Source organism: Chiloscyllium punctatum, chromosome 39, assembly GCF_047496795.1.
Source record: "Chiloscyllium punctatum isolate Juve2018m chromosome 39, sChiPun1.3, whole genome shotgun sequence".
NCBI lineage: Eukaryota > Metazoa > Chordata > Chondrichthyes > Orectolobiformes > Hemiscylliidae > Chiloscyllium > Chiloscyllium punctatum.
In genome coordinates this window covers 55,489,322-55,516,328 of record NC_092777.1, presented here as the reverse complement: position 1 = coordinate 55,516,328, position 27,007 = coordinate 55,489,322, and the positions used below count along the sequence as shown (strand labels likewise).

Here is a 27,007-nt window from a genome sequence, read left to right as displayed (position 1 = left end):
AGGTGAAAATGAAATTGAATTTAAATATTGGAAACTCCACTTAATGTCATGGATCATCTGGTTTTCAATAATCACACAAAGTCAACAATCAATAATCCAGCCCACTTCATTACTTTAAGAGAGCAGCTGAATATTACTGAAGTGGAGAAAGACTGTAGAAAGCTGCAGCATCAATGGATTTGTGAATCAATGTGGGGTGTTGACTGAGGGGCATCAAAAGTCAACTCCCCTACCCTTCCTCAAAATAGTGCTGTTTACATCAACCTGACAGACAAGGGCAGATAAGACCTTAACGTTTCATCTGAAAGGAAGAGAGCACCTCTGAATGTGCAGTATCCCTCAGTATTGCACTATCACAACATTTAGTCCTCAAGGCTGATGAAGAGACTTGGAACACTTGGATTTTTTTGATCTAGAAATAAGTGTGCGACCAACTCAGCCAGGCCAAGCTCCAAAGGAGAGAGCAAGAAATGGTGTGCAAAATATAATAGAAAGCTTACTGGGTCAGGAAACCACAGCGCTATGCTCATCAGTTAGTGGGAAGTGCCAATACTTCTGTCAGAAAGCAGTGGCACAGGTCATTACCGCAAAAAGAAAAAAAAGCAGGGCTCAGTTCTCTTCCAGAAATGCACAGTAGGACATTGTATAGAAATATCATTCAACATGCTTAAATCAATTTGATTCAAAACGCAGCTTCGTATATAAGCAATTTTGTATTTAAAATGCTGCTTCAATATAAGCAGTTTTGAATACAGATTATTGTGAAAAGCTGAAAAATGTGTTGCTGGAAAAGCACAGGTCAGACAGCATCCAAGGAGCAGGAGAATCGACGTTTCCTGCATAAGCCCTTCCTGAAGAAGGGTTTGTGCCCAAAACATCAATTCTCCTGCTCTTTGGATGCTGCCTGACCTGCTGCGCAATTCCAGCAACACATTTTTCAGCTCTGATCTCACGCATCTGCAGTCCTCACTTTCTCCTTATTGTGAAAAGCAACAGGAAAGCTTTAGTGCATGATTCCAATCTAATCTCAAGTGCACAAAAGTCAAATTACTGGAAGACATAGTGCATCACATCATTTTGAACACAAGTCAGTAGCAGTACAATTACAGGGTGCTGCATAGCTTTATTTTAAGACTGGCTGAGTGACCTACTGTACACTTTTGGACTTCATATTTTCAGTTAGTTAAATGTAGGAGCAAAAGTTGCTGCCCCCTCTCACAATGTTAGTCTAAGTTAGTCTGATTCGCAGAGGAAAGCAGGAATTAACAGGGCTCTAAAGTTAGTACTACTCGACACGCATTGCAGCGGGGGATACCAGCTTCAGATTAGTAACTGCAGCTGAAGTGAACCAAGGGCATGACTTATTGACACCAGTATGAACAAAATATATAAAGTACCTGGATCATCCAAATTCAGACCTAATGCATTATTTAAATAGCGCTAGGAGATTTCTGCCGACTGGAGAAAAAATACGTTCAAGCAATACTACTTACCCTTTGAGCTTCTTTACCATAATCAGAATTCTCAGACTCAAGTTCAACAGATTTTAAGTAATGGTAGGCTTTCAATACAAAATTAACTTTTTTACATAAAGTAAGACATTGTTTTAGGGATTTGTGGTGTACTCTCCAATCTCTTTATCCTCGAGATGAATGTTGGCGATATGAAACATTTGAAATAATGTTAGTTTGCTAGGTATTGTCAAAAAGAACTGGAAGAAAAATAAATTAATGTTTCATGCCATGCTGAAGTATTTCCTGATTTCAAGCACTCAATCACATCCCAGTGGAAAGATGCAAACTGCTCCAGTGTCCAGGAACGCTGGTAGCTAAAAATCCAAGAGATGTGTAACTGCACAACGGGGTCAACTTCATTTTAAAATGAAGTTCTCTCTTTTCCTTTCAGTAAACAATCTGTTCACAATCTGCTCCTTCATCAGCGGCGCTCCGAAAGCTAGTGCTTCCAATTAAAGCTGTTGGACTATAACCTGGTGTTGTGTGATTTTTAACTCTATCTAGATAGTAATAGTCAATGTTAAACGTTAATTTACTTGCACATGGTTTATTGCTTTTCCTAAAGATAACATTAGTTTCACTTTAACACCTTGTACAAGTCTGTGATTCTAGCTACAAATTAATAACCAGAAACCTGGATATACATCAGGATGTCAGCTTTTCATGGTGTGACTGGAATTACATACATACTATAAAGCATTTCCCTTCTCATATTGACTATGATAAAATTCCCCATTTGGAAACTAAGTACAAAATACAACAAAGGTCACTGCGACAGTTTGCATAAATTGCGGGACAAATTAAAATAGACTGAACTTCATTTCATCTTTGGCATGTGGGCCAATCATAATACAAGTGAACATGAGAGGATAGCATTTTAATATCTCTAAGTGACTTTTCTAGGACAGAGAGCATTTTCCATTTTAGCAATTGATTACATTAGGTATAATAGCCTCCATGGCAAGTGTTTGAAGTTAGCAGCCTGCTGTCTTGGTTTACATCCAGTCTTGACAGGCTTTTATTGGCTTGGACTATTATGCACACTTGCAAAATTTGAGTAAACCACTGACTTGATGATAATTTAAATTGCACTGTCATGCCTACAATATTGGCATAATTAGTTGAAAAACAAAATGAAACTTGACCCCTAACTCACTGCAATATTGACATACGATAGAAAAAAAAAACAACTGCTTTAGCACAATTTTCACACATCCATTTGATAATGAAGTTATTGCACTAAAACATGGCATCTGCCAGGATAGAGCAGTTGAGCTTCCCAAGAAAACTATGGAAAAGGCCTCAAAGCAAAATCAGTGCAATAATGTTAATTTGGTAATCCTGATAAAAATGAATACCTGTTGTTATCACAGTAAGTGTTTTAATTTATTTTAGTATATTCAAAAATGATCTTAAAATAATTGCCCAACTCTCTTCTGGTCTCAAAACAAAGACTGTAGTATTTCCTTATAAAGCACAGCTAAAAAAAAAGGTGATATACAACATGGATATGGAACTTAAAAATAAGCACATTGAAATATTAGACTGTATTATATCTTTCAATTTTAATAAATTAATTAGAATGTGTTACAATATAGTAAGACGAAGTATTGTAGAAATACCATTTTGCTAGACCAAGTTTTATCCTGGTTGATATAAACACAGACAGTAAATCTCTGCAATCAAATCAGACAACATAATGGCACTGCATCACTCAACTTGAACTGCAGTGATATTAAATTTTATTTTACTGCATGCTTCAAAAACAATTATGTACAAAATTAACATTTGTGACTTGATACAAGCACTACAACTTTTGTGTACTGATGTTTATTAATTATGAATAGAGTATTCACTAGGAGGTAACTAATGACTGGGTAAAAGTGAAGTTATCAAATTGTCAATCTTTTAGTGCAAGCTTAAAATGAAGCATTTGTCAGAATTAACATCCCCCAATGTCAACCTGGCAAAAACAAACCAATATAGCCACCTAACCAACATTCCTGTAATGGAAGGCATGATGGGCATAACATCATGAAACGGGAAAATAAAGGCATTTAAGCTTTTATTTATATTTGATTTGTTTTTTGCTTTAAATACTGTTCACTACATAAGGATATTTTATCCAAACAATGAGTAAAAGGTTTGTTCATGCCAAAGTAATCACATCACTTTCAGCAATCTAATAATACTTTTTAAGCAGCAATCTTCATAATATGCAATGAGATCAAGTTCAGGCAGCTCAATATTATTTTCACAAAAAATAATTTTAATTACATTATCTCAAAAAATGTTCTAATGCCTTCATGCATCCATTTAGTAATTGTCTAAAAATATCGTAAATCATGTATACATCAATAGGGACCATTTTAAATGTCAGCTGAATAGTTAAGGTCACACAATAGGGTTAGAAGGTAAATTATTTGGAAATTGAATACATTTAATTAAGGGGTAAGTGCTTACAATAAAAAATACTTCTTCACTCAAAAATGCCATTCACTCCAGTACAGGTTTCCAAAATGGTTGACCATTTCACAGTGGCTTAGTGGCTAGCACTGCTGCCTCACAGCACCAGGGACCCGGGTTCGATTCCGGCCTCAGGCGACTGCCTGTGTGGAGTTTGCACATTCACCCTGTGTCCGTGTGGGTTTCCTCCCACATTCCAAGAGATGTGCAGGTCAGGTAAATTGGCTATGCTAAATTGTCCAGTATTAAGTGCATTAGTCAGGGGTAAATGTAGGGAAATAAGTCTGGGTGGACTTGTTGGGCTGAAGAGCCTATTTTCACACTGTAGGAAATCTAATCTAATCTACCCTAATGTAATTTCTAATTAGCAAGCATAAATGATTGATTAATACCATGTAAAGACAAATTATTAATAGAATCTGCAGCAGATATTTATCTGAAATGTTAGCTGGGGAGTAGCAAATGTGTTACTCCTTGAAAATTATGTTTGTAAATTCAGGTTGCAAGTCTGCTCACTGAGCTGGAAGGTTGTTCTCAGACATTTTGTCACCATGCTAGGTAACATTATCAGCGAGCCTCATTGAAGTGCTGGTGTACTGCCCCACTTTCTATTTACCTCTCTTGGCCTGTTGTGGGGGTGATATCACTTCTGGTTCTTTCCGGTACATTTCACACTTTATTGAATACAGTGAAGGGAAGGTGATTGCGCAGTGGTAATGTCACTGGATTGGGCATCCAGGCCCTTAGACTAATGTTCTGTGGACATTCAACAAAATAAAAAAACTGGAATAATAAGGTGGCCTAATAGCGACCCTGTAACTACTATCAATTGTTGTAAAAACTCATCTAATGCCCTTTAGAGAATTCTGCCATCCTTACCTGGTCTGGCATATATGCTTAACTCCAGACCCACAGCAATGTGGTTGACACTTAACTACCTTCAGAGCAATTAGGATGGACAATAAATGTTGGCCGGGCCAGAAACACCCAAACCTGTGAACAAATCTTGAAAAAGTAGATAATGATTCAGTTCACAACTCAAGTAGTTCAACTTTTAAATAAAAAAAGGGAAAAATAAGACTGCAACAATTGTGTGAGGTAACTTCAACAATCTTCAGTCCTGTCACACTTCCTTCATTGGTTTTTCTTCAGATTCAACACCCAGCTCTCTTTTTATGAGAGTTGATGATAGCTCATGGTCTAAGGAACCCAAAATCCACAGGATGGCTGACAGGTGGCTGGATGTCATCAGCACACATATGAAGGCTGACAGCATGTCTGCAGATGTTATCACCCAGAAGAAGCATGTGGGAGGTGGGGAAGATGTCAAGAATACATCCTTGGAGGAATTCCAGAGATGTTGGTGGTGTTTTGTTTTTAAAGACATAAGTCGTTTATAAATGTCAGTTATAATAAGGCATGTAAGAAGTGCAAGCACTGAGTTGAAGAATGGAAGAGAGCTGATGGAGTAGAATAAATTTTTAGTATCAATCTAATGCTAAAAGTGGGTAAAGAGAGTGTTCTGATGAAAGGTCACTCAACTCAAAACGTTAACAGGTGAGTTTCTCCAGCATTTTCAAGGAGGTTTTGTCTCAAGGAGTGTAAGTAGGGATAACACATCATGGTCACAGGCATGTTATATAACACTTTGGCCAGAATAACTGCTGCACAGAATGGAAGCCAAACCCAAAGATTTAAAACGTGGAGTTTTGAGTGCTGAGAATGAAGCAGGCGGGTTTATGCAATATTTTTGCCTCACAACTAATATCACAATCTTCAATGCAATTTGAAAGTGCTGTTCAAGATGCTTCACAAAAATGAAGCACATTGCAGATAATTTCTACAGAGCTGAAAATGTATGTGCACTCACTCCAAATGCATTCGGTTTACTAAATGTTCAAAGAGAAAATTTGAAGTGGTGAGCTAAGAAAATATGAACAGATTTTTCATTTCTAATCGTATAGAATAAACACTCAACCTTGGAAACCACTAGCAACAAACATCATTGAGGAATGATACTAAAATCTTGGTTCAATTGCTAAATCCTATTAAACAAGCACGTCCAAAGAAATTTTCTTTGTTTCATCATTTGATTGTTCTCGTTCGATAAATTTTTTTATGTTTCTGATAGTCAGTACCCCCACTAGATATTCTCCAAACAGACCCCTGATACTCATTGTTACAGAAGGTACGTGAATAATTCATTTACCTAGCCATCAGGTGCATCTACATTTGCTGATTTTCTTTTTTGACTAACAATGGCCTTTTCTGCGTTATTGTGTTTACCAAAAGGATTTTTGACTTAACAATCGTGATCTCAGTTCCTCGGCTGAGGAACTTAATTGATGTGGATAGAATAGAGATGCTTGTCCCTGAAAGGAAATTTTCAAGATCAGGATGTATGTGTCTGAACAGATTAGATATGGAGATACTGTTCTCATTATTTGGGAAGAGTCAAAATCTAAAGTACATTAATTTAATGTGTACGACAAATGAACCAAAATGTCATGAAGAAAATCCAAGGCAGTTGAATAACAAGGATCTGGAATGCGATGCCTGAGTCTGTGGAGGAGGTGTATTCAATCATGCTTTCAAAAGGGAATTGGATCATTCCAAGGTTTGTACGGCCAGGGGAAAGACAAAAGAAGCAGAATTAGCTGATTAATCTTCTAAAAGTCACCAGAGGCATGATGGATTGAACAGCATGCTTCTTCATTATATCAGTCTGTCATTCTATGGAAGGAGAAACAGAAAGTTTTAAAATAGCTTGAAATTTTTTTTTTTAAAAAGTCATATCCAATGTTTGCTCAGTTTTTTCTTCTGCTATGTGAACATCTGAGGTGCCTGCAGGGTAGCAGCTTCCAGATTCGGAAGCCAATGCACGTGGGCATGCATGGAGCCTCCCAAGTGGTTGTACAGATGCACAGCTTAGACAGAATGGTGAATGCAATGGTTATATACTGAACTCTTGGAAAACCAAAAGATAAGAACCAAGGTACTAAAATAGGTTAAGGAAGAAAGGAGGTTTGACAGTGATCAGCTGATTAAAGCATGGAACTGAACCCAGGATACTAGAGAGGACTGTCAACCAGAATACCTTTAGGTTAGTCAGGGAGGAAGTTGTCGAGCAAGGGAGCTGTGGTTTACTAAAGAAGTGGAATTTCTAGTCAAGAGGAAGAAAGTGGATTATGTCAGGATGAGGAGTGAAGGTACAGTTAGGGCACTTGAGTGTTACAAGTTAGCCAGAAAAGACCGAGAGAGAGAGCTAAGAGGAGCTGGGAAAGGACATGAGAAGTCGAGGATGGATAGAATCAAGTAAAATCCTAAAGCCTTCTATAGGTATATCAAGGATGTAAGAATGATTAGGGTAAGATTAGGGCCAATCAAGGGTAGTAGTTGGAAGTTGTGCATGGAGTCTGAGGAGATAGAGGAAACGCTAACTGGTTCTTGTCAGTATTCACACTGTAAAAAGACAACCTTGTCGAGAAGAATACGGATATATAGGCGACTAGACTAGACAGGATTGACGTTCGCAAGGAGGAGTTGTTAGCAATTCTGCAAAGTGTGAAAACAGATAGGTCCCCTGGGCCGAGTAGGATTTATTCTAGCATTCTCTGCGAAGCCAGGGAGGAGATTGCAGCGCCTTTGGCTTTGATCTTTATGTTGTCATTGCCTACAGAAATAGTTCCAGTAGGCTAGAGGATAGCAAATGTCGTCCCCTTGTTCAAGAAGGAGAGTAGAGACAACCCTGATAATTACAGACCAGTGAGCCTTACTTTGGTTGTGGGTAAGGTGTTGGAAAAGGTTATAAGAGAGAGGATTAATAATTGTCTAGAAAGGAATAGGTTGATTAGGGATAGTCAACATTGTTTTGTGAAGGGTAAGTCGTACCTCAGAAGCCTTACTGTGTTCTTTGAGAAGGTGACCAAACAGGTGGACAAGGGTAAAGCAGTTGACGTGGTGTAAATGGATTCAGTAAGGTGTTTGATAAGGTTCCCCATGTTAGGCTATCGCACAAAATACAGAGGCATGGGATTGAGGGTGATTTAGCTGTTTGGATCAGAAATTGGCGAGCTGAAAGACAGAGGGTGGTGGTTGATGGGAAGTGTTCATCCTGGAGTTCAGTTACTCCTGGTGTACTGCAGGGATCTAATTTAGGGTCACTGCTGTTTGTCAGTTTTGTAAATGACCTGGACGAGGGCATAGAAGGATGGGTTAGTCAATTTGCCAATGACACTAAGGTTGGAGGTGTTGTGGACAGTGCAGAAGGACGTTGCAGGTCACAGAGGGACACAGATAAGCTGCAGAGCTGGGCTGAGAGGTGGCATATGGAGTTTAACGTGAAAAAGTGAGGTGATTCACTTTGGAAGGAGCAACAGGAATACAGAGTACTGGGCTAATGGGAAGATTCTTGGTAGTGTAGATGAGCAGAGAGATTTCAGTGTCCATGTACAGTGATCACTGAAAGTTGCCACCCTGGTTGATAGGGTTGTTAAGGCAGCATATGGTGTGCTAGCTTTTATAGGTAGAGGGATCACGTTTCGGAACCACAAGGTAATGCCACAGCTGTAAAAAAATCTCCAGTGCGGCCAGACTTGGAGTTTTGCATACAGTTATGCTCACTGCATTATAGGGTGTGGAAGCATTGGAGAGGGTTCAGAGAAGATTTAGCAGGATGCGGCCTGGTATGGAGGGAAGGGTGTATGAGGAAGGGCTGAGGGACTCAAGTTGTAAGAGAGAAGGTTGAGAGGTAATTTAATTGAGACATACAAGACAATCATAGGATTAGATAGGTGAACAGCGAGAGCCTTTTTTCCTCGGATGGTGATGGCTAGCATGAGAGGACATAGTTTTAAATTGAGGGGTGATAGATATAGGACAGATGTCAGAGGTAGTTTCTTTACTCAGAGTAGTAGGAGTGTGAAGCGTACTACCTGCAACAGTAGTAAACTTGCCATCTTTAAGGGCATTTAAATGGTCATTGGATAGGCATATGGACAAGAATGGAATAGTGTAGGATAGATGTGCTTCAGTCTGGTTCCACAGGTTGGCACAACATCGAGGGCTGAAGGGACTGTACTGCGTTGTAATGTTCTATGGTCTTAATCAACACCACAGTTGCAGACATATTGACTCATATATGATTTAATAGTTAAATTTACTACAGAAGCAATCACCCCCTAACACCCACAAATGAAGCTACATCAGGACATAATTTGAACTGGCCACAACACACTGCAGCACCCAGGAACTATGAGCAGAAGAAAAATACCTATACTGCATATTCAGCAAGAATGGGTACCCAATAAACACAGTCCGTAAATTTCTCAACAACAAACCCAAACAAGCAGACACAACACACCCAGAAACCATCGTCACATGACCATACATCCAAGACATCTCTGAAATAACTTCCAGACCATTCAGATCTCTTGGTAGCCCACAAACCTGCCAACACACTGAAACAACTACTGATGAACCTAACAGACCTTAAACACCAACAAGCAAAACAAATTTCATTTACAAAATATCATACAAGGATTGCAACACACACAATATTGAGTAGACAGGCAGAAAACTAGCCACCAGGATACATGAACACCAACTAGCCACAAAAAGACATGACCCACTATCACTAGTATCCTTGCATATAGACGAAGGAGGACTCCACTTCGACTGGGACAACACATCCATCCGAGGACATGCTAAACCGAGACACGCATGAGAATTCCTCGAGGCCTGGCATTCAAACTGGAACTGCATCGATAAACACATCGATTTGTACCCATTAGCCATTGTCTGAGAAAAAGAACTGGAAATGATATCACCCACCTAAAGAGATCAAGACACAAATCAAATGCGGGACATAAAACCAGTGCTTCACCACAGGCTCACTGTTGATGCTACCTAGTATGGTGACGAAACATCTGAAAATGAACCTTCCAGCTCAGCGAGCAAACTTAGAACCTGAACTTCAATCTGAGCTACAAATCTTCTCGAAAACTGCAAAGGATTTAATAGTGAAGGACAGTTGGATAACAGGCCTACGATAATGAGCACACAGAATTGGACATAATCTGCAAACACATGGAAAATGATCACAGGCTTGTAAGTGGAGCTACCCAAAAGTAAAATGCAAGTGATTAACAATAGCAAGCAAACGATGTAACCGTGAGCTGATCAGGTATGTTAAAACAGAGATGCAGTGACTGAATTCTGAAGTGCAAAATAAAATAGACAACAGCACCAAAGAGGGCAGAAAGATTGAGGATGACAAGGCAACAGAGATGAAAGTGCCTTCATTACTGGATACAAAGCTTCCTTCCACTATTTTTCTTCCTCATAACTCAAGTACCCAACCCGTGGAATGCTGGAGTCCAATATTTTAAAAGCTGAACGTTGGAATGACAACCTTTCAGAGGATACCAGTACAACACCCTAGACGTGCACACATTTGTGGCACTATGTATTTATGATATCTTGGTGAAATTTGCATGGAATTAATGTAGAATTGTCACAACAAAGGCAGTCATTCAGCCTGCAAGACCCTCACAGGCTGTCTGCAAGAATAATTTAGGTAGCCCCACTTAATTACCTTTTTCAGTAAGCCTGAAAACGTTGTGTTTCAAATACTTATCCAATTCCCTTTGAAAGCATTGCTTGAATTTGCTTCCCTTCCCCTTTTGATTGGTGCATTCCTAATCATAGCCATTTATTGTATATAAACATTTTTATGTTACTTTTGATACTTTCGTCAATCACCTTAAATTGATGTTTCCCAGTTCTCACCCCTCCCACCAATGGAACAGTTTGTCTGTACCCTCTCTGGCTGTACCCCTTCTGATTTTGAACATTATTATCAAATCTCCTCTAAACCTCCTATGCACCAAGAATAGTTTCAGCTTCTCCAATCTATGTGCGTAACTGAAGTATGTTTAATCTTTGACAAACCTGGTATGCTCAGCAGCTATACTGAATAATATACAAACAAATCCCATGTGTTGCTAAACTAAGCCAAAAGGATATTTTAATGAGCATCTCTGTAAAAACAATTTACCTTTTCTTTCAAATGAAGCAACCACATTACTTACGCTATCTACAGCCAAGATCTTTGCCCAAATGAAAACCAAGAGGGGCCTTAATTCCCGAGCTGAACTCTGAAGCAGTTTCAAAACATATGGGAAAATACCGACAGATAATGCCTGTCAAGGAAAAATACAGATAAAAGAAAATATGAAATGCCAAAGAAGTGGCCTACATCAAAATCAACAGCAAAATATCATTCAGCTTATGTCAGGTCATTCCAGGTTTAGATTCCTCACTCCCCAGAAGTCAATTCTAATAAAATGGAACAAAATTTAACTTCTACAAAGAAAGCAAAAAATAAACTTAAATAATAGTGGTCCATATTCAAAACTAAGAGTGAGTGTCAAATTAGAAACATTTACATCGAGTCATAGAGATGTACAGTATGGAAACAGACCGTTCGGTCCAACCCGTCCATGCCGACCAGTTTTCCCAACCCAATCTAGTCTCATTTGCCAGCACCCGGCCCATATCCCTCCAAACCCTTCCTTATTCATATACCCATCCAAATGCCTCTTAAATGTTGCAATTGTACCAGCCTCCACCATATCGTCTGGCAGCTCATTCCATACACGTACCACCCTCTGCATGAAAAAGGTTGCCCCTTAGGTCTCTTTTATATCTTTCCCCTCTCACCCTAACCCTATGCCCTGGACTCCCCGACACCAGACGTCCCCAACAGTACCCTTCCACTGACCTATCCGGACGTCCCCAACAGTACCCTTCCACCGACACTCTCATTCGTTTGGCCGAACTGGTCCTCACCCTTAACAATTTCTCCTTTGAATCCTCCCACTTCCCTTTATTCCTGATGAAGGGCTTTTGCCCAAAACGTCGATTTTGGATGCTACTTGGATGCTGCCTGAACTGCTGTGCTCTTCCAGCACCACTAATCCAGAATTTTTACTGAGGGAAAAGACTTTGTTTATTTATCCTGTCCATGCCCCTCATAATTTTGTAAACCTCTATAAGGTCACCCCTCAGTCTCCGACGCTCCAGGGAAAACAGCCCCAGCCTGTTCAGCCTCTCCCTGTAGCTCAACTCCTCCAACCCTGGCAACATCCTTGTAAGTCTTTTCTGAACCCTTTCAAGTATCGCAACATCATTCCAATAGGAAGGAGACCAGAATTGCACGCAACATTCCAACAGTGGCCTAACCAATGTCCTGAACAGCCACAACATGACCTCCCAACTCCTGTACTCAATACTCTGACCAATAAAGGAAAGTATACCAAATGCCACCTTCACTATCCTATCTACCTGCGACTCCACTTTCAAGGAGCCATGAACCTGCATTCCAAGGTCTCTTTGATCAGCAACACTCCCTAGGTCCTTACCATTAAGTGTACAAGTCCTGCTAAGATTTGCTTTCCCAAAATACAGCACTTTGCATTTATCTGAATTAAACTCCATCTGCCACTTCTCAGCCCATTGACCCATCTGGTCAAGATCCTGTTGTAATCTGAGGTGACCCTCTTCACTGTCCACTACACCTCCAGTTTTGGTGTCATCTGCAAACTTATTAACTGTACCTCTTATGCTCGCATCCAAATCATTTATGTAAATGACAGAAAGTAGAGGGCCAGCACCAATCCTCGTGGCACTCCACTGGTCACAGGCCTCCAGTCTGAAAAACAACCCTCCACCATTACCCTTTGCTTCTACCTTTGAAGCAATTTTGTATCCAAATGGCTAGTTCTCCCTGTATTCTGTGAGATCCAACCTTGCTAATCAGTCTCCCATGGGGAACCTTGTCGAATGCCTTACTGAAGTCCATATAGATCACATCTACCACTCTGCCCTCATCAATCCTCTTTGTTACTTCTTCAAAAAACTCAATCAAGTTTGAGAGACATGATTTCCCACACACAAAGCCATGTTGTAACTATCCCTAATCAGTCCTTGCCTTTCCAAATACATGTACATCCTGTCCCTCAGGATTCCCTCCAACAACTTGCCCACCACCAAGGTCAGGCTCACAGGTCTATAGTTCCCTGGCTTGTCTTTACCACCCTTCTTGAACAGTGGCACCACGTTTGCCAACCTCCAGTCTTCCGGCACCTCACCTGTGACTATCGATGATACAAATATCTCAGCAAGACACCCAGCAATCACTTCTCTAGCTTCCCACAGAGTTCTCAAGTACACCTGATCAGGTCCTGGGGATTTATCCACCTTTTCAAGACATCCAGCACTTCCTCCTCTGTAATCTGGACATTTTGCAAGATGTCACCATCTATTTCCCGACAGTCTATATCTTCCACATCCTTTTCCACAGTAAATACTGATGCAATATATTCATTTAGTATCTCCCCCATTTTCTGTGGCTCCACACAAAGACCGGCTTGCTGATCTTTGAGGGGGCCTATTCTCTCCCTAGTTACCCTTTTGTCCTAATATATTTCTAAAAACCCTTTGAAATTTCCTTAATTCTATTTGCCAAAGCTATGTCATGTCCCCGTTTTGCCCTCCTGATTTCCCTCTTCAGTATACTGCTACTTCCTTTATACTCTAAGGATTCACTCGATCTATCCTGTCTATACCCGACATATGCTTCCTTCTTTTTACTAACCAAACCCTCAATTTCTTTAGTCATCCAGCATTCCCTATACCTACCAGCCTTCCCTTTCACCCTGACAGGGACATACTTTCTCTGGATTCTTGTATTCTCATTTCTGAAGGCTTCTCATTTTCCAGATGTCCCTTTACCTGCGAACATCTGCCTCCAATCAGCTTTCGAAAGTTCTTGCCTAATACCATCAAAATTGGCCTTTCTCCAATTTAGAACTTCAACTTTTAGATCTGGTCTATCCTTTTCCATCACTATTTTAAAATGAATAGAATTATGGTCGCTGGCCCCAAAGTGCTCCCCCACTGACACCTTAGTCACCTGCCCTGCCTTATTTCCCAAGAGTAGGTCAAGTTTTGCACCTTCTCTAGTCGGTACATCCACATACTGAATCAGAAAATTGTCTTGTACACACTTAAGAAATTCCTCTCCATCTAAGCCTTTAACACTATGGCAGTCCCAGTCTATGTTTGGAAAGTTAAAATCCCCGACCATAACCATCCTATTATTCTTACAGATAGCAGAGATCTCCTGACAAGTTTGTTTCTCAATTTCCCTCTGACTATTCCCTCTATAATGCAATCCCAATAAGGTGATCATCCCTTCCTTATTTCTCAGTTCCACCCAAATAACTTCCCTGGATGTATTTCTGGGAATATCCTCCCTCAGCACAGCTGTAATGCTATCCCTTATCAAAAGCAAAAAGAAAATACAGCTTAGCACAAATTATCTTATAAGTCTTAGGTTCTGAAAGTTCAAGTAATGGTAGATTACAATAGGAAAATAAAATGACTCCGTACTCTTATGATATATTGAACTACAGGATAAATGAAATCCATTAAACCTTCAAATTAGAACATGGGACATACCAGACTCACGGCCCAGGGACCCAAATCTAAAAATCTTCCCAACAAATCCAGCGCTCGCAGACGGTGTACCTGGCTAAGCAGCACCTAGACAGAATAGGAAGGAGATACTTAGCACAAAATAGCAAAGTTCAAGCTTGTTCCAGTAGAAATCTAATCTCGCACCGGGTAGTAGCCCACCATCCAGCTTCATTTGGTGCATGAAGAAAACACCAGGAATAAATAGCATGATATTCAAACCATAATTGAAATTAGTTTCTGTTTACTTCTGAAGCAATTTGAGCCTAAATTGTGGTAGCAGCTAGCAAATTAGCATGAAAAAATTTTTTATCACTCACAAATAGTTTAATTCAGGAAACTATTTATAACAGTTATAACATAAATATAAATTATAATATAATGTCTTTCTTAAGAACCCAATAACATGAAGAAGGGACATTTATAGTTGCTAAATTTGCTGATGACACACAAAGATGTGTAGGAGTTCAAAAGGCCATCTTACTGAGACAAACAAGGAGGGAATTTAACAGGATGGATTCTGAAAGGGCATTTCGCCTTGTGGGACAGGCTAGATCCAGAAGACCGTTTAAAAATAAAGGATTGTCTATTTAGAATGGAGATGAATTTATTTTTCCACACAGTATCATGAATCTCTAAAGTTCTCTTCCCCAAAGTGCTGTTGAGGTGGTATCACTGAATATTTTTAAGCCAGAGGTAGATAGATTCAGAACTAATCTAAAGAGAGTCAAAAGGTTATCAGGGTGAGCAGATATACAAAGTTGAGGTTACAATCAGATCTTAACGAATGGTGCAGCAAGTTCAAGGGCCGTATGGCCTATACCATAATACATAGAAGGAGGCCATTTAGCCCATCAAATGTTTTGCCATTCAAATCATGGCTTATTTGATAATCTCAACTCCATTTCTCTGGCTTTTCCCCATAACCCTTGATTACTGATTGAAGATGGTTTGTCGAGCAAAGACATCCCCTGTTCAGTGGTTACTTTCTAATATTTTAAACACTCTCAAGAAGCAAAGTCACACAGAACACAACTGAGTTATTGTCTTTAAAAAGATACTCAATGGCAGGTCAGACCTAGCATCAGGAGTACCTAAATCGTGTGGGTTGGATCTGATCTGTTTCCTGATTTTGAAAAGAGCTAAGGGCAGTGTTAAATAATGTGTGAACAACGGCTTGAAAATAAATCAGCCAGCTCAAAAAGCTCATGGCTTTATCAGGGTTAACAGCAAATGGTCACATCCACCAGCCTCTCTTCCGGTTAGTATCTGCAATGTCATGCAAAACGTGCCTGAGAATGGACACCGGCCTCTAACGTGCCCATCTTCAGTAAGTCATCAACTGCTCAAGACCTAATGCTGCTACCTTGCCTTGACTGCAGTTTCACAAACAGGATGGAGGAGAATAATGAGAGCAATATCAAACTAATAAAGAGCAGAGAAAACAGGAGAATAGGTGAACAAACAAACATAAGGGAGAAAGAAGACAGAAATAGAGAAAAAAAAAGACATTCACAGTGAGACAGATGACGCTGAAGGTTCTGAAAGCTTGACTACTTCTTAAGCTGGCTACCCATTTCTACTACCTTACTCCCACCACTATTCCAAACACAAGATAAGGACCAATAAATTCCTCAAGTAAGGCATTTTTTCAATCCAGCCAAAACATTTTTTCAAGAATAAAACTCAGTGGAAAATATTAATACTGAAAACTTACTCAACCATGTAAGCCTTAATTCAGGGCCCAGTTACCAAAAGTAGACACTAAGCAATTTTAAGATAATTTATTCAAATTTACTAAGAAACAGTCTTTCAGTCTTTGCTGACAGTGATGCTGTGTTTCCAATATCATAAATCCTTTGGTAACGCCCTCAACAACACCACCAGCCCACTACCATACATGCAATGTGCACCTTTATTTCTGGGAGCTGATTTATCAGTTGTTTGAACCTTCAGATTTCGTCCAATTAATATATGAAAGCTACCTAGGACGTCAGGATGATTACCTATCTCTCTGCCCATTACCCAATTGAGGTGGACTTCAACTTTTTTGGGGTGCTTGCACAAATAAGGAATGCATAAAAGCCACAACAAAATTCGCCAGTGTCTGTTCAGAATTCTACTGGGACTGCAATCTTTGTAACCCTCCATCAAATTGCTATTGTCTTTGTGAATCAATGCTGTGAGCTAAGTTTATTTTAAGAAAATACAGATTGAACAAGAAATGCTAGTTTTTTTTGAGGATCTGGACTTTTTCCACCCACAACCAACAGATTCTCTTTCACATTATCATTGAATCTAGGATCACTGAAATAATTCAATAGAATGAATTTCTGATGAGAAAAGCCAACAGGAATTTCAAACTCAAATACTTCACTTTGTCTTATTGCTCTTTCTCAACTGAAGGTATACAGATTCCACTTTGCAAGTTCATGGTCTGTACATGAACATTTTTCTTCATCACTGGACACTTCATGCTTCTGGCAATAACTCAATACACTTGACTCACAGATGATGCCAAAACGTCACAAAGCAGAATGAAGCTTCATAATTATATGAAACGTTTGTAAAGTATTATGGACCAATATGGTTTTTGAATAAACATTTACCCTGTGAAATCCAACCCATCCAATTAATATTAGCTTCATGATGGTCAGGAACAGACAATCAAGCACAACTGTTAACATCATGAAAAAAACTACAATAATTCAGATCTGGTCATGGTCATGTAATTTCCTTCTAAGCCACAGTAATTTTCATTTTAATGCAGATCGTACACTCACCTGTAAGACGATTGGCAACTGCTCTGGTGGATTCCTGTTCTCAACACCCATTGTCAGCCAGACCTGAAACGCTGTTAGCTGCTCAGCGAAGAATGGACTATGCTGCAAAAGAGGCAATTTATGGTCTTCAGCATCAATGCAATCAGCTGAAAAGGCTAGTGCAATACCTAAGTGCATAAGCACAAGCTGAAATTTTAAACTAAGTTTACTAAAACAATATTTAATTTACACTAAGCAAGCGCTTTAAAACATATATCATGCTGTTGAAAATCAGCAGGCCACAATGAACGGACATGAAACTTCAAGCACTTTAAGAGATTCAATGGGCAAATACAATGAAGGAGCTATTTCTGAAATTGAACCTCATTCCTTCAATAGATTCTGTACTATAAACTTGATTATACGGGAGCCAATTCAGTAATCTTTTCTTTAAAAGTGAATGGTTTTGCATTGACACTAAAGTTGCAGCACAAACATATCTGAGCCTTCCATTCATTGAGGGGTGAGAGGACACAGCAAACCTTATTTGAACTGAAAGTGATTCATAAATCAAAAACGTTGTCAAGACCTTGTATAATGTGTCCACATGAATTGACACTCAGGAACATTTACTGTGATTATACTGTATTCAGCATTCATTTGTAACTCCTCCAGTCCTGAAATTGTCTTTGCTAACATGTAGTAACCACGTATAGGCTAATAAAATATAACATTCATACCACACAATGTCAGACAACAATCATCTCTAATACAAGACAGAATCCAGTAATCTCCCTTTACAATATTCCCATGACTGAATCCCTCATCAACAACACTCTGGGTGTTAGAACTGACAGGAACATAACCAGACTTGCTATTTAAAAACTATGATCCACAGATTAGTAATTAACTGATCTCCTGACTCCTCAAAACTTATCCAAAAATACAAGGCACAAGCAGGAGTGTCACAAGATCCTCTCCATTTGTGTGGATGAGCACAGTTCCAACAATACTCTGAAGCTTGATATCATCCACACAGGTGGTCCAAATGGTCAGCATCCAATTCACTGCCTTCAACACAAATGCAGTGCAGTATCATCCTGAGATGCTTTTAGCAATTCATCATGCCACTTTCAACAATACCTTCCAAACCTTAAGGAGCCAGGCATATGCATAGAGACACCACCAACTGCAAGTTTCCCTTCAAGCCAATCATCATCCAAACTCGGCATTGTGTAGTTTTCCCTCCACAGTTGCTGAGTCCAAGAATCCTGAAACTTCCTTCCTAACAGCATCATAAGTGTATTTATCCATCACATGGACAGTAACAGTTCAAGACAGCTGCTCAGTGGAAATCTTGCAAAGGTAGTTAGAAGTGGATAAAAATACTGGCCTTTTGAGCAACATCCACATCCTACCAACAGATTAAAAGAACATTTGGTAGACTTGCACGCAATACAATTTTTCCAATGGGAAAATTAAACAGCCAGTTACAAAAATAAATGAATTCTAGTCACCCTACTATAGGATGCTATTAAACTTGAGAGGGTGCAGAAAAGATTTAGGAGGATGTTGTCGGACTGGAGGGTTTGAGTTATAGGAAGAGGCTGAAAGTCTTTTTTCCCTGGATTGTTGGATGTTGAGGGGTGACCTTACAGAGGTTAACGAAATCATGATGAGACATGAATAGGGTGAGTATCTAAGGTGTTTTTCCGAATGTGGTCAAGTCCAAAACAAAAGGGCATAGGTTTTGATTGAGAAGGGAAAAATTTAAAAGGTACCTGAGGGGTAACGTTTTCCACACAGAGGGTGGTGTGTACAGGGAATAAGCTGCCAAAGGAAGTGATGGAGGTGGGTACAATTACATTTAAAAGGCATCTGGATGGGTTTATAAATAGCAAGGGTTAAGAGGGACCTGGACCAAATACTGGCAAATGGGACTAGGTCAGATTGGGAAGCCTGGTCAGTGTGTACAAGTTGGACCAAAAGGTCTGTTCCCGTGCTATATGACTTTGACTATAATCATCTAGCATCCACAGAATAGGCTTTCAGTGTTACTGCGCTGCCAGTTCATTATGTTCTTTCATCACTCACTATTTCACATTCCTTTCCCCCTTTCAAATCCATTTCTTATAGCCATGTCTATAAAGATAAACATTCTAACAATTCTGACCAATTTTGCAGCAAGGGCATAGCTAAAAGAAAATATAATTAGAAAATGATTAGGTCGAAAATGATGTCTTCAAATGAAACTTTCTGAATTCCAACAGCCTGGATGCAACTGATTTAGAGAACAAAAGAACAAAGAAAATTTACAGCCCAGGAACAGGCCCTTCGGCCCTCCAAGCCTGAGCCGATCCAAAGCGACAACACTCAGGTACTGCATCTGGAAGGTGGATAAAAAGGGAGCTGATCCATTCAAAGTCAGGGAAATAGTTCTTTTTTTAAAATCAGGAAAATGGGATGCTAAGTTTTTCAGCCAATTTCAAACACACTTAAATGTGTACTTTTGTTCTTAATTTAGACTGTTCTGCTTTTTAAAAAAATGAATTACATAAATTGCTTGCAAACTCTGGGAATTGATGCTGAAAGGCATACAAACATTCTGCAGGGCAATGGGTTTTTAAATTGGTCAGTGTTAGGAAGCACACCTGCAATAGCAAAGCTCAGCATTGTCAGCACAGAAAATTCCCTCAAAGAATGTCAGAGTGGCCTTAGGAAAACTATGGACACAACCAAAAGAGGAGACGTGTAGAATGTGAAGATGGATGCATTATTTACATTTGAAATCTTGGGATTTGTAGTTAAAATAAAGGGAGATAGCTTTTGGTTAACCTTGTGATGATGATTTTATATTCAAAAAGGTCAGAAGTTCATTTGGCAGTCACTTAAATACACCATATTTAAGTCAATGTATGACTTCAGTCAACTGGGGAGATGTTTATACTATTGGGTTTATAGCAGATACAGGAAACACACTAAGGCAATTAATTCAATTTCAGTCAGAACAGAAAGCTCAAGGTGTCAGTTCAGAAGGAAGCAGTTTTTTACCTCCCAACAGGAGAATCAAATTTTCTAGTTCAATTCAGGAGAACCAGGAAATGCAGAATGTGGGTTCCAAGCTGGGAAACAAGTGTTCAAGTGGTTAGTTCTCAGACATTTTGTCACCATGCTAGGTAACATCATCAGTGAGTTTCCAGGGAAGCATCGGTAAAGTGTTCAAGTGGTCTGAACTCTCGAACGTTTTGGCCATCAAGGCAGAGAGAGGTTCTTGCCAACTGACTCAGAAGGGGATAGCAAAAACAGTGTCAGCACTCCAAGGAAAAGAGCTGATATAGCAGTGATATTTCTCCAAGATTGAGTCTTTGTAACTGGGGAAAGTGGTGGAGAAACAGGTTGAAGTTTTATTTTCATGTGTTAAGATCTTTCTAAATTTCATCCACAGAGTTTTATTTTATTCCCTTCTTTTGCATAATAAACTTATTTTCTGTTCCTAAAGAATATCTGCAGCCTCATGTGACCAACCACCATGTTATCAAACTACTAATTACCATTATTTACTCATTATTACCATCACCTGGGGTCAGAAGAGCGCTAACCAATGACATAATCAATTATTTTTTTCTTGCTAGAGCCTTACCTAAAGGAACCAAAAGTTAAACAGGAGGGGAGGAGAAGTCTATAAGGGTAAAGTATTGTAACAGTGGAGATGGTCAGAGATATGAAGGGACATGGCCATAAAGGATTTGATACAATATAATATATACAGTTGAGGGTTTAAAAATCTGAGGAGTTGGAGTTGTTAGCCACGATTATTCAGCAAGGATATGAGTGCTATAGCACATTGCATATTAGCATCTGAGGCAGAACTTTGGAAGTATTGAAGTTTATAGAGGGTGAAAATCAGCCAAGGATAGACTAGAGTGACTGAATCTGGAAGTGACACAAAGGTTATGAGCAGAAGAATTACAGAGAAATGGAAGGGATTGCCAAATTTGAACCTTATGTCAGGTTCAAATCGGATGATTCCTGCAGCCAGGATCAGTTAAACACAGTAATCAGGGAGAGGAATTAAACAAAAACAGAAATTACTAGAAAAGCATAGCAGGTCTGGCAGCATCAGTGGAGAGAAGTCAGAGTTGATGTTTTGGGTCCAATGAGACACCTTCCAGGTGAAGCAGCACTTTACCTGCACTTCACACAATCTGGTCTGCGTTTGCTGCTCAAAATGTGGTCTCCTCTACATTACAGAACAAAGCATAGACTGGGCGGCCACTTTGCAGAACACCTGCGTTCTGCCCGCAAAAAAACCGTGGGCTTCCAGTTGTTTGCTACTTCAACACACCACCTTGTCCCTGGTCAACATCTCTGTCTCAGGCTTGCTGCAGTGCTCCAGCGAAGCTCAGTGCAAGCTGGAAGAACAGGAGCTCATTTTCCACTTGGGAACTCTATAGCTTCTGAACGTAATATCAAATTGAATAATTTTAGGGATTGAGGTACCTTCTCCTATATCCTTACCCCAATCCCCCCACACAAGGCCTTGTTATCACATGGTCTGCTGTTCCACCATCGTTAACCACTAACAGTCTCCACGAACAGTAGCTATTCATTCTCCAAGGCTGATTGTTATCCACTCCTTTGTCTGTGTCTCTCAGAGTTCTATCTCCACCTGTCATTTACTCCTTACCCCCTCCCCCCACCATATCTTCTGCACATTTTCTGAGCTACCATCAGTTCTGAGGACGGGTCACTAGACCAAAACATTAACTGATTGCTCTCCACAGGTGCTGCCAGACCTGCTGGACTTTTCCAGCAATTTCTGTGTTTTGTTTCTGATTTCCAGCATCTGCAGCTCTTTTGGTTTTGATTCAGGATGGGGTATGATACGTTTGAGCATACTGACATTCAAATGCTGCTGCTCTGGGCACCTGACCTGACTTAGAGTCATAGAGACGTACAGCATGGAAACGGACCCTTCGGTCCACCTCGTCCATGTCGACCAGATATTCCAACCCAATCTAGTTCCACCTGCCAGCACCTGGCCCATATCCCTCGAAACCCTTCCTATTCATATACCCATCCAGATGCCTTTTAAATGTTGCAATTGTACTAGCCTCCATCACTTCCTCTGGCAGCTTATTCCACACACTTATCACCCCGTGTGAAAAAGTTGCTTCTTAGTTCTCTTTTATAAAAGAGAACTTGCCCCTCTCACCCAAAACCTATGCCCTCTAGTTCTGGACTCCCCCACCCCAGGGAAAAGACTTTGTCTATATATCCTATCCATGCCTCTCACGATTTTATAAATTTCTATAAGGTCACCCCTCAACCTCTGATGCTCATATGGTACTATTAGTACACTGTAGACAAATAGTATGCAATACCAAATATATGCAGTCAAAAAAGATATATTGCACATCCAGAAAACTGATAACCACGCAAATACTCAGTAATCACAGTTTGAAAATGTATGATGAAATTGATAAAAGACTCAAATATATTGCTATGGAGACAAATATTTTAAAAATCCATATATTAGTTTTCTCCATAAGGCTTCAAATGGCTTTGAATTTGCATATATATTCAATGTTTATGCTGTAAATTAGAGAGGTTATACATAAAAGACGCTTTAAAAAAGCCAAGTTTTGTTAGAGCTGGTGATGTAATTATGTGGTTCAACCACATTTTAGAATTTGGTCATTAACTGCTGCTGCAAACTAGTTTACTCTTTTAAGTAATTTTCTGCCGACATAAAGGAGCTTGCTTTTTTGAGATATTGCTACCGTGCCACTAGATATTCAACAAAAATGTTTATGCGCATACATTTTATTTTCAAGAAAACCTATCCCCAATATTTTTAAAGATGCTAGTTTGTATTGTAGAACCATCTTTCAAATACCACACTTTGTTCAGAGGATTTGTGTATACTGCAGAGCTCCATAAAGATACAACAGTGCAATTAATTATTGGGAGATGTTGCTTATTGAGCAAAAAATAAATTTGGCAGGCATGAGATTTCGCCAAGGCTTGTATTCAAGATTAACATTTACGTGCAGAGAAATTTTATTTTTTTTCTGTGGGGAAACACTGCTTTCATGATGGCTGATGGAGTGGGATGGATCAGCCACAAAGAATATCCCACATGGCAAGTAGTTTGTTTGAACTTAAAGTTCTATCAAGGCTTCCATCTTGAATACTGGAAGCTAAAAAGCAGATTCTAAAATTGAGAGAATTAAATCTTCTATTTTCATGTTTCCGCTTTGTAAATCTGCAAGCTAAACTACTTACTACAATTAAAGTTCACATTTATTCACGTCCACAACCGACCACTTGACTTCCCTCCTGGGCCTTATACCTGCCAATGCCTGCACCTATCCTTCAGTCACTCTCTATTCCTCAAATGACCAAGTTAACCATTCACTACAACCATCCATCCACTCTTAACCTTCTGTTGTTAAATGCCTATAAATCTATCAGCCACCAGTTCTGAGCTTATTTTCTGGAAGAACTCCCAATGTAAACCCCTCCCACTTAGTTTTCTCTGCTCAAAGCAGCAGAATGAAACTTCTTCTGCAAGTCATTAGAATTTGGAATACACTGCCTGGGAAGAATGAAGGAGACGGATTTTATAGGAGGTTCAAAAGAGAATTGGATACATATTTGATTATGAAGAATTCAGAAGGCTAGGGAGCTAGGGCTGGAGAATGTGACAAAATGGGTATCTCTTTTGGGAGCCACTAAATATAGGATGAGTCAAATGGTCTCCTGTTATAGAGTCATAGAGATGTACATCTGAAACAGACCCTTCAGTCCAACACGTCCATGTCGACCAGATATCCCACCCCAACCTGGTCCCACCTGCCAGCAACCAGCCCATATCTCTCCAAACCCTTCTTATTCATATACCCATCCAAATGCCTCTTAGATGTTGCAATTGTACCAGCCTCCACCACATCCTCTGGCAGCTCATTCCATACACGTACCACCCTCTATGTGAAGAATTTGCCCCTTAGGTCTCTTTTATATCTTTTCCCTCTCACCCTAAACCTATCCCCTCTAGTTCTGGATTCCCTGACCCCAGGAAAAAGACTTTGTCTATTTACCCTATCCATGCCCTTCATAATTTTGTAAACCTCTTTAAGGTCACCCCTCAGCCTCCGACGCTCCAGGGAAAACAGCCCCAGCCTGTTCAGCCTCTCCCTGTAGCTCAGATCCTCTAACCCTGACAACATCCTTGTAAATCTTTTCTGAACCCTTTCAAGTTGCACAACATCTTTGCACCATAGAATTCTATGACTCTAATTGAAATCTGAAATGTAAGTAGCTGTTTTTAGAAGAACAGTCATCATGGCAACCAGCGCCTGGAATAAGAAATGATAAGTTAACATTTTGATTACAGCTTTTATATTTCCAGAACTTTTGATATTATTTCACGGAAAGCTCCAATTAGCAACAGTGCAGTCACATCCACTTAATGGACAAAAGAAACAATAAATTTGAAGCAAAATCATGGAAATGGCGAGATCTACAGGGCTGAAGGAAAGAGGAAATTGGCTTGTATACGTGTGCGCACACACACACGGCTGCCACCACCGTTCCTTCCCCTCCCCACCTGGCAACACACACGAGCTTTCCCTACTGTGAATGGTGCACTGACATATCAGGCTTTCTAACTGGTTAAAGCTCTTTCTACAGTCACTCTTTAATAATTTAAACTTTAGAAGGAGACGGAGCATACAAACATTTCTCCTTCTAGATTCCTCCCAGATTGCTCCTTCTGGACTCCATGGCTGACATGGATTCAATATTCAGGTACCAATGAATTTCAAGACTCATCTTCAGTTGAAGTTTAGTATAAGATTTTCAAGCAGAATTGCTCATCCCCTGATATCCTCAATCAACATTTCCAAAGTCTTATCCCTCATGTGATTCACTTCCTCTTCCTTCAGTTGTCACAGATGAACAGTTTTCTCCCTTCGTTCCAGGACGAGAAAAAAAATGGCAAGAGGGAGACATTGCTTTGCTCCCAGATGTTGCATATTACACAGATTACACTAGAACCTGATGAATCAGATGAGGTGTTGCTGTTATACCTACACAAACAGTGGATGTTTCTCTTCTCCTACCTAACACCATCTGCGCATCTTGATCAATGTATGCACAGTTAAAGAGGAATATATTAAGCCTTTTCCTAAATATTTGTCATTTATATTTATTCTGAACGTTACCCACAAGCAGTACAATGACAAAAATTGTTGCAGAACACTGTGCTGTGGAAAGGCCGGTTACTACTGGATGTTCCTCAGAATCAGTGATAGTTACAGTCACATCTCATCAAAGTGCCGAACTGAACACTGGATTAATTTGATGTCCAATTCAGCACTAAAAGCAGGTATGAAGTACTTATATCAGGAAAACAAATAAAATCTCCCTTTCATAAACTAGATTTTGTAGAGCTTAATCTTTGTTTGTTTTAATTCAGAGAACACATGGTAAATCACATCCTGGGATTATAGCATGTTGGGTCACACACGCAACTTCATTAAAAAGAATATAAATATATATATTATATATAAATATATAGCATCTTGCAGACAATCAGGAGTTTACAGCCAAAGAAGTATTTATCAATTGAAATCAATGATGTAGGAAAAGTGGCCACCAAATTGCACACAATCCAGTCCCAAAAACAGCAATTAAATAAATGACAAGGTTATCTATTTTAGATATAAACAGAAAGTGCTGGAGCAACTCAGAGGTCTGATAACATCTGTGGTGAGGGAAGTAGGAGTGAATGTTTCAAGTCCGGATGGACTATTCTTCAGAATTCTTCGGGTACAAACAAGTTGTTTTCTAAGGAAAGGCTGAGTAGGGTGACCCTGTACCTATCAGAACTTAGGAGAATGTCAGGTGACACTATTGAAACATACAAATGTCTAGGGGGTTTGACACAGTAGATATGAAAGACGGTTTCCGTTATGGGATGGTTCAGGACTAGAGGGCATAATCACAGAATAAGGGGTCGCATATCTAAGCTGAAAATGTGTTGCTGGAAAAGCGCAGGTCAGGCAGCATCCAAGGAACAGGAGAATCGACGTTTCGGGCATAAGCCCTCGATTCTCCTGTTCCTTGGATGCTGCCTGACCTGCTGCGCTTTTCCAGCAACACATTTTCAGCTCTGATCTCCAGCATCTGCAGTCCTCACTTTCTCCGCCGGTCGCATATCTAAGGCAGGGATAAGGAGGAGGACTTATTTTCTACAGAGGGCTGTTGAAGATAGATTATTAAGAATACTAATGGCTGAATAAGCAGATTTTTAATCAATAAGGGTACCAAGGTATAAGGAAAAATAGGCAGGAAAATGGAGCTGAGGGTTATCAGATCAGTCATGATCTTATTGAATGGCAGAACAGACTCGATGAGTTGACTGGCCAAGAATAAAATCCCTAAAGGAAAGAATACAATCCCTACTATACAGTGTGGAAACAGGCCCTTCAGCCCAACAAGTCCACACTGACCCTCTGAAGAGTAAGCTACCCAGACCAACTCCCCTACCCTTTTACTATATATTTTATTCCTGACTAGTGCACCTAACCTACACAAGCCTGAACACTATGGGCAATTTAGCTTGGCCAATTCACTTAACCTACACATCTTTGGATTGTGGGAGGAAACCGGAGCACCCGCAGGAAACCCATACAGACACGGGAAGAATGTGCAAACTCC

At 39.8% G+C, this 27,007-nt stretch overlaps 1 protein-coding gene across 1 annotated transcript in view; it reads right to left on the bottom strand.

Moving 5' to 3' along the window:
* The window catches only part of rptor (regulatory associated protein of MTOR, complex 1), a 392,084-nt gene that overhangs the window by 181,958 nt on the left and 183,119 nt on the right, over window positions 1-27,007 (bottom strand). The window contains exons 11-13 of the mRNA XM_072558758.1: window positions 17,303-17,404; window positions 14,505-14,588; window positions 11,072-11,182 (exon numbers count right to left, since the gene is read on the bottom strand). Coding sequence (XP_072414859.1) covers window positions 11,072-11,182; window positions 14,505-14,588; window positions 17,303-17,404 — 297 coding nt within the window. The remainder of the gene's footprint in view (window positions 1-11,071; window positions 11,183-14,504; window positions 14,589-17,302; window positions 17,405-27,007) is intronic.